The sequence below is a fragment of the Fukomys damarensis genome, unplaced genomic scaffold (genome assembly GCF_012274545.1).
Source record: "Fukomys damarensis isolate Sample0158 unplaced genomic scaffold, DMR_v1.0_HiC HiC_scaffold_20, whole genome shotgun sequence".
NCBI classification, from domain to species: Eukaryota; Metazoa; Chordata; class Mammalia; order Rodentia; family Bathyergidae; genus Fukomys; species Fukomys damarensis.
In genome coordinates, this window is record NW_022900932.1 from 11,416,349 (window position 1) to 11,424,890 (window position 8,542).

The 8,542-nt window shown below is 50.4% G+C and overlaps 1 protein-coding gene across 1 annotated transcript in view; it reads right to left on the bottom strand.

Moving 5' to 3' along the window:
- Window positions 1–232: 232 nt before the first annotated feature.
- Adgrf5 (adhesion G protein-coupled receptor F5) overlaps window positions 233–8,542 on the bottom strand; it is a 68,126-nt gene continuing 59,816 nt past the window's right edge. The window contains exons 16-21 of the mRNA XM_010617815.2: window positions 7,923–8,102; window positions 4,505–5,899; window positions 3,413–3,454; window positions 3,266–3,325; window positions 2,009–2,093; window positions 233–443 (exon numbers count right to left, since the gene is read on the bottom strand). Coding sequence (XP_010616117.1) covers window positions 364–443; window positions 2,009–2,093; window positions 3,266–3,325; window positions 3,413–3,454; window positions 4,505–5,899; window positions 7,923–8,102 — 1,842 coding nt within the window. The 3' untranslated portion in view covers window positions 233–363. The remainder of the gene's footprint in view (window positions 444–2,008; window positions 2,094–3,265; window positions 3,326–3,412; window positions 3,455–4,504; window positions 5,900–7,922; window positions 8,103–8,542) is intronic.

The window sequence follows — 8,542 nt, forward strand, 5'->3', positions numbered from 1 at the left end:
GAAGTATTTCTAGGCACTAATATTTTACTTATTATTTTAATCAAAGCTTATCATTATAGCCAATGGCAAGAAATGAAAATGTCTCTTTAAAACTCTATTTTACAGTATAGACAGAAGCGGGGCCTTGGGAGGTGCATGGATCACTTAAATACTATACACACTGGGTGTCACAGGAGGGGCGGGGTGGGGAGCACAAACAGACATTGCAATTCCTTTCCCTCTGTCTTTACAGAAGAAAGCGTCCTGGTGACAAAGTCATCAGCGTCTGCTCCCAGGCGCCTGCAGAGAGCGTCCTGGCTCTGCTCGGGTCTCTCAGAGGCATCCGCTGTCCCCAGGAGAACAGGTGGCTGCAGTTTTCAGTGCTTAGTGGAGCAATGAATAGGCACTGGAGGAGTTTTCCACCGACGAGCTGGTTGTCTCTGGGGTGGACACATTGTAGGTTCCTGCAAGACAGAGCAGCCCCTGAGACTCACAGATGAGCCTGTGTGGACTGCGGTGCGAACACTCGGGTGGTCAAGGGAACCAGGTCCAGGGCCCGAGAGCTTGCAAGCCAGAGGACACCAGGCACAGGCATGTTGCTCCGAGTAAGCCACCAGGAGCCCTCCAGGTAGGCAGCTCCTGTCCCCATGCCACCACATGCACCACCAAGACCCTGGGCAGGAGACTCCGGGACACTCTTGGGAGGGAGCTGGAGGCAAAGGTTTAGAAAGAGAGGAAAAAGAGAAAAAAGAAAATCATAGGCCAAGGAGAGGTAGACCAGAAAGAAGCAAAAGTCGGGGCCAGCAACAGATAGGGCAGAACCGGGCTGTCGGGGAGGCCAGGCTGGGTGCTTCAAGGCCAATGGGCAATGGCAGGCTGGGGCAGGGAGAGGGCAGGGAGCGGGGTCATGGGGAGAGCGAGGGCCTACCCTACCATCACACTGCTGAGCTGCCACTGCTAACAAGTTCTCTTTCACTGCCTGGGGGGATCTTGGGGGCTGCTGCCAACATAAACCAAAATCACAGTGATTATGGATCCCCCCAGGTCAACGTAGGGTACAGCGATGAGCCCAGAGAGACCATCCAGAGGTAGTGATCAGCTGTCCCAGGTCCCGGTACCCTCGGGATAAAGCTTGCACCCCAAACTTTATCTGATTCAGACACAAGAAGCACATATTACATGACTCTAATTCCACTCTCACAGAGTTTTCCTCATTCTCGCTTCCACACAAATGTGAAGGCATCCCACGGGCAGGGCTGGCAGAGGGCACTGATTCTAATGCGCTCTGGAGACAGAGATGGGATCATTTCCCAACAGGTTGAATCAGTGACGTTCAAAATGAGAAAGAAAGTCCACCAGTTGGATGTGTATCACAAAACACACAAAAACGTCTGGAGGTTTAGCAGTGCTGGGTTTAGCATTCTCAAGATCTGGCTTCCTGCGGAAAGCCTTGGACTGGAGCATTTGAGATCGGTTCCGTCTCAAAAAGCTGAAAAGAGTGTTCAGGCTTGATTTCCGGTGGGGGACGGTGGCGTGGGACGGGGACTCTGATTTACCAGAGTGACTGAGTGTCACTGCCCATAGCCATTAACGCCATCTACTTCCTGTCTCCGGTATGAACTGTGTTTCTAACACAATAGCTAACTGGGTGATTCTTTATATGCAAATTTTAAAATAAATGTCAATGTGCAAACAAGTACAAAAAGAGGATGAAGGAAGGAAACCCTCACCAGAGAGCTGCAGAAGGATTTTCTAAGCACAATAACAAAAGTGTGGCCTGTACCCCTATCCAGCAGGGAGGGAAAGCCTCACAAGTCCTGCTCGTTATGAGTGATCATTAGTTACCCATTAAAGGCTGCTGCCCTCTGTGTCAATGTCCTGGTGACACGAAAAAATGCAAACAAATTCTTCCATTTAACTTCTGCCCTAAATGAGGCCACTTCCGGAAAAGCCCGGAAGTGCTCGGATGCACATAGTGTTCAAGCTCCTGTTTGGGCCAACCAGGGAGCACCCAGAAGTCACTACGTACCTGTTTTACCGAAAAGATTGTTAAATCTTCTCGATATTGGAGAACTCATGGAGAACACAGGTGTAGTTGAACCCACAGATGTGGACTAGGAGAGAGAAAAAAAGATAAATTTGTCAGAGCAGGGCCTCTGGGTATGCAGGAGGAGCGGTCTGCTGCCCTCTAGTGGCCACTTGCCCGCATTTCTAACCCCACCTCTTCAGCCATGGGGAGATGCTTTAAATCACATTAGAAAAACATTAGCTTTCAAATACATGGGCTCTTCTCTTTTCTCTTCTCTTCCTCTTTCTCCTCTCTCCTCTCCCCTCCCCTCCCCTCTCCTCTCCTCTCCTGTCTCCTCTTCTCTCCCTTCTCTTTTTCTTTTATTGGCACAAGCAATCAGACCAGGGCCTTGTGCATGCCAAGCATATGTTGTACCACCGAGCTACACCCACAACTCAAATATATATTTTATTGTTTGGTAGATGTTTCCTAGAATTTCCTGACATGGAAAGGTAGTCCAATACATTCAAGAACAATAGTTGTTCTGGTTTATGTCTAGATGTCCCCCAACAGCCTGGTGTGCTCAGTAGGCTGGGTTTTCAGAAGGTGATTGGATTACAGGAGTGTCACGGCTGACTTGCTGTTAGGAACTAGAGGTTTGGTACCAAGAGGCAGTCACTGGGCACATGGCCTGGAGGGGTCTACAGTGTTTCCCTCCCCTCTCCACTTCCTGATGGTCATGCTGTGAGCAGATTTTTCTCCCCCATTCCCTCTGTCTTGTGCTGCCCTGCCTTGGAGCCGACCGTATGGGCTGAAACATGAGGCAAAATAATCCTCTCCTCCCTTAAGTTGCAGATGTATGTTATTTTGTTTCAGTAACCAGAAAACTAAGACAATAACTGTGCTTCAAAATGAACTACTGAAAATTCTACCCATCCTTCTTGCTCAAGTTGGTTTCTCTAATATCCTGAATGCCTGAAGACGGTCTTCCAGTTAAAGTTTAATGCCAACCTCAGGTTTAGCTTCTCCGTCCTTGGATTACCTACTGAAAGATGTGAGGCGGTGTCTTAATGGTAGCTCCATGGCTGTGTTTAACAGGCAGAACAAGGTGAGAAGCAAAAAACTGCCCAGTGGTCTATGCCAAAACTAGGTGTAGAAGTAGAGAGGTTTGTATTTAACCCCCCTGGTAAGAGTCCCAAGGTAAAAAGTACTGCGCCTCCTCACACTAGCGGAAGACGAGATTCTACAAGATGAAAAGCCCTCAGGGAGAGTGCTTACCTTGGAGTGCTGGGAAGAGTGCCTGGACAGTGAAAATTTGTTCAGCAGTGTTTCCTGCACCTGCATTATTGAAAAAAAGTCATGTGAATTTATCCCACCAAGGCACTTCTGACTTTTGCAGACACACAAGACTGCCAGTGTTCTTACCTTCTGATCCCACAGGCAGCCGAAGAGTAGAATGAATAATCCCTGGGGAAAGAATTAGGAAGAAGCCCATTTTCAGCATGTTCCGCTGTCCAGTGAAATGGGATGTATTATTACTTGGTGGTGAGTTCCTCCCACTTTTTACCCATTTGAGTTTGGGGGAGAAGTCCAAGGGGTCCACACTAAGGGCCCGAACTAGCAGGAGACGGTTTCCTAACTGCCTGAGGGAGGAGTGGCATATGCCGCTGGCTACTCTGGGGCCTTGGGTGAGATACTGGGTTTTTTCTAATGGAGGCACAGCTTGAAGATCATTAAATAAGAACCACAGAGTTTGAAGCCACCGGCCCAGAAGCAGGACTTGGGGTTTGCTGGGCTGTGTCGAACATCTGGAAAGCAACACCTCCACTTCCACTGTAGACCCAACTGCCTCCTCAAAGCTCCCAGGAGTTGGAGCAGTTGGACAATTTCTCCTGCCCCTGCCCCACTCTGGGGGAAGGATGGAATTAATCACTGCACCACCACCCCCGTGCTTGTCGTGTGCACCTGCATCACAGCCCTTCCAGCAGCGCGACCTGCACTGTCACTGGCTACCTGCTGCGGGAGAGCAGAGACGCGCCTGCATTTTATGTAAGTATCAAGCAGACAGCCCGGCACTCATAGGCATCTGTTGTTTGATCTGTCAACAACTGTTTCCATAGAAACCATGTGGTAGGCAGCATCCATTTACTACACGTGGTTTGGGGGACCCTGCTGTGGACAGAGGTCTTCGCCACTCACTAGGGATGCTGTGCTTGACAGTGAAGACAAAGAGACACCGGACAGGACCCTTGGCTTAGTAGTGGTATTTTCACTTTGGCACTAACAGGCTACACCGAGATGGTCTTGGGTAAGCAGCAACCAGCTGAGGGAAAGTTACTCCCCTCCCTCTTGTATCATCAGGACACATTGCTGCTCAGTCAGGAGGCAGGCGACAAGGAGTCAGGGGTCCTCTGCCCTCTGCACGGAATCCTCTGGCTTCCTGAGGGTGAGGATGTTTCCACCATTCGCCTGCCCCACAGGACTGAAGTCTCCCAGGGCCCTGGCTGTAGAACTCACCTGGAAGGCGTTGAGCAGGGTGAAGATGATGTGAAACACGGCGTTGCTGCCCTGGAACACGGTGGCCAGACCGAAGCCCCAGGTGAGCCCCAGGAGAGGGGTGAGGACCCCGATGCTCTTGCTGATCTGAAACAGGCTGTTCTTCTCCTGCTTGTGGGGTTTGTCCCCAATGGACGGCCTCAGGATCTTGGTGATGACCACGACCGTGACGGTCATGTTCACCACCACGATGATCAGCGCAGGGATGACAAAAGCCAGCAGGGCCTTGGTGTCGTCCCAGTTGAGCCAGCAGGCGTTCTTCCTCGTGTAGACCTCCTGCGGCTGGGTGGCCGCCACTGTGATGACCGAGATGACCAGGGGGCAGCCGTAGCCGACAGAGAAGGCGACGGCCTTCTGAGTGGACTTGCTAGTGTCGTGCAGGATGAAAATCAGGCGATAGAAGAGCATGAGGCCCAGCGTCAGCATCCAGAAGAACACGCTGAGGTAGAAGAAGTGGATGAAGAAAGTGGCGGCCACGCAGACTGTGTCGTTGAGCGGGTAGTGATGGTCCTGGATGGCGGCCGCCACGATGAACCAGGCGTCGGCGAACAGAAGCGAGGCGGCGATGTTCACGATGCATATGTGCCGCATGTAGGACGTCCGGTTCTTGGTCACGGATTTCCACACCACCGCTTCCACGACGAGGCAGGCCGCCAAGCTCAGGATGGAGAAGCCCAGGCCGATGTAGGAGATGATATCCAGCAGGATCTCCAGGAGAGATCCGCGGTCCGGCGAGTCCGGGGACATGAGGATGGAGAAGGAAGTCAGGTGGTCACAGGTGCAGGAGACTCTGTCCCTGTCCACGCTGTTCACGCGGCACCCACGGCTGTCCCAGCCCCCGGAGTGGTTGGAGAGGCTGAAGTTCCAGAAGGCGCACATGATTTGCCCTCCGGCTCCGTGGGTGTTTTTAAAAGTCATGGAGATCTCGAATGGCGCAGTGATGTTGTGGCTGATGGTGGTGGTCATCACTAAACTGTTTGCAAAAGGCTTTTTCTGGGCTTCCTGAGCCAGGATGGCTTTGAGCGTCGGGAAAGCCATGGTGACCACTGCTGACTCTGGTTGCAGGTTTCCCAGCTGATGCTTTTCGATGGTCACATTGCCCCAGAGGTTGGAGTCTGGGAAGTGAAAATTCTGCTGGTAGACATGGGACTTCCCGGGTTTTACGACCATGCTCCCCATCTGCACGTTGGGGTGGCGGAGGAAGGCAAAGGCGCCGTCCCCTGGCCGCAGGGCTTTGGAAAACCGCTCCACTGAATGCAGCAGCTGTGAGCTCTGGCCAGTCTGGTCCTGCTGCAGGGCCTCCCAGGCACCTAGCACGGACTTGCCCAAGATGACGTTCACAGTGGCCAGCATGTCCTATAAGCGACACACCCACAAAACTCTTTCAGCCTCAAGACACACAAAAAAACCTCTCCTCTGAGGCTGAGGGGGGCAAGCACAGGGGGAAAGCTGAGGGGGAAAGGGGGAGAAGTTGGCGCCAGCTGGCACTTGTGCTCCCTGGAGCACTTGGAGATCACGAGAACCCCTCCTACCTGGCTCAGGCCAACTCAGCAGGCTGGCAGAGACTGTTTGGTTTGGTTTGGTTTTATCTGAGCTCTCCGTTCTGCAGAGGCTTTTGGTGGGTGGCAGGTCACCAGCAAGAAAGCCTCAGAAGATCCTGTCATGCCCTGAACCCTACTCTGTACACGTCCTGAAAACCATTAATTCCTAGCTGGCCCGTAAAACTTATATTCATTCTATCTGAATAAAGAACCTAAAGCAGAGATGTACTAAAGAGGTTTTCTTACGGCCCCAGAAGGAATTCTGGAAACACCCCGTGGTGTCCTGAAACCTGTAGCTGGCAGACTGTAATGTCCAGGCCCTTGCACTGGAAGAAGCAGAGAGGTTGCTGCAGTGGGGGACGGATGAACACCATCCTGAGAGGTAAGCAGGCAAGCCCCAGACTCCAGCCTCACCTTCATCATCTCTGGGTCCACCTGTGATGGGACTGTGGAGAGCAAGTCAAGGATGTTGATGATGGCGCCCAGGCTCCCAGGGGACGACTGGATCTCCAGCTCCTCCTGGCCGGTGCTGACGGAAAGGTTCTTCAGGTAGGTGGGGAGGTTCTGATCCTGAGAGGGGCTCTTGATCAAAGCCTAGCAAAACAGAAGCCCAAGCAAAAGTAAAATGTGTGACTCTTCCGGCCCACAGGTGCTGCTGATCCTTTCACCCGTATCTCACAGCTCTAGCTGCAAACTGTAATTTCAGTCTTCCTAGGTTAGGATAATTTGTATCTGTCATGTTTTCAAGCATCAAGGTCTACACCATGTGAATAAGTGAGACCCAGGTGATTTGCTCTCTTCACTTTGACAGCATCTATAATTATGCTTTGCACATAGTGGGCATTTTAATGCGTTTGGTGTGAGACAAGGGGAGAGACAGAGGATAATTTGCTAACACACAAATCGATATTATCCGTATTTCTCAATTCTTCCTTTCTCTAGTGGTTAGATAATCAGAACTTGTTTTCTAAAGATACCACCTTTCTTTACAAGCCCATTAGTTGTATCTCAGGGAATTTTAATGCGTTTGGTGTGAGACAAGGGGAGAGACAGAAGATAATTTGCTAATACACAAATCGATATTATCCGTATTTCTCAATTCTTCCTTTCTCTAGGGGTTAGATAATCAGAACTTGCTTTCTAAAGATACCACCTTTCTTTACAAGCCCATTAGTTGTATCTCAGGGATTTTTTTTTTTTTTTTTTGTGGTACCGGGAATCGAACTCAGGTGCTTGCGCTTGCGAGGCAGGCAGCAGAACCACTGAGCTAAATCCTCGGCCCTCAGGGATTTATTGGTTGTAGTTCATGGAGCTGCAGGAATCTCTAGTGTACAACACATCAAGTACAGATGCACCATTTATTTATTTTGATCAAAAGACAGGAATTTCCCCTGCTACACAGTGGCCATCATGGTTCTGGAGAAGGCAGGGTAACCCTTCAGAAATAGAGACTGCCAACAAGGATCGAAGGAATCTCAGATCTGTAAAAGCACGAACTCAAGGCTTAGTTGAGTCGTATTTTGGTATTATTGCTCTTTCTGAAAAGATGACAGCTGTTCGACATCAAAACCACTCAAAGGAGATGGCTGAGAGGGGGCGTAATGCAGGGGCTGAGAACGCAAGATTGCCTGTGCGGGTTGGCCCTGAACAGAACACCTGCTTTGCCTGATTTATTGGGTTTAAACACCTCTGGGCTGTGTCTCCTCTGGAAATGTGCACACAAGAGCTGCCTTTGGAGCAACGCCATGCATCCCTGGCCCAAGAGAGGTTGCTGCAGTGGGGGACGGATGAACACCATCCTGAGAGGTAAGCAGGCAAGCCCCAGACTCCAGCCTCACCTTCATCATCTCTGGGTCCACCTGTGATGGGACTGTGGAGAGCAAGTCAAGGATGTTGATGATGGCGCCCAGGCTCCCAGGGGATGACTGGATCTCCAGCTCCTCCTGGCCGGTGCTGACGGAAAGATTCTTCAGGTAGGTGGGGAGGTTCTGATCCTGAGAGGGGCTCTTGATCAAAGCCTAGCAAAACAGAAGCCCAAGCAAAAGTAAAATGTGTGACTCTTCCGGCCCACAGGTGCTGCTGATCCTTTCACCCGTATCTCACAGCTCTAGCTGCAAACTGTAATTTCAGTCTTCCTAGGTTAGGATAATTTGTATCTGTCATGTTTTCAAGCATCAAGGTCTACACCATGTGAATAAGTGAGACCCAGGTGATTTGCTCTCTTCACTTTGACAGCATCTATAATTATGCTTTGCACATAGTGGGCATTTTAATGCGTTTGGTGTGAGACAAGGGGAGAGACAGAGGATAATTTGCTAACACACAAATCGATATTATCCGTATTTCTCAATTCTTCCTTTCTCTAGTGGTTAGATAATCAGAACTTGTTTTCTAAAGATACCACCTTTCTTTACAAGCCCATTAGTTGTATCTCAGGGATTTTTTTTTTTTTTTTTTT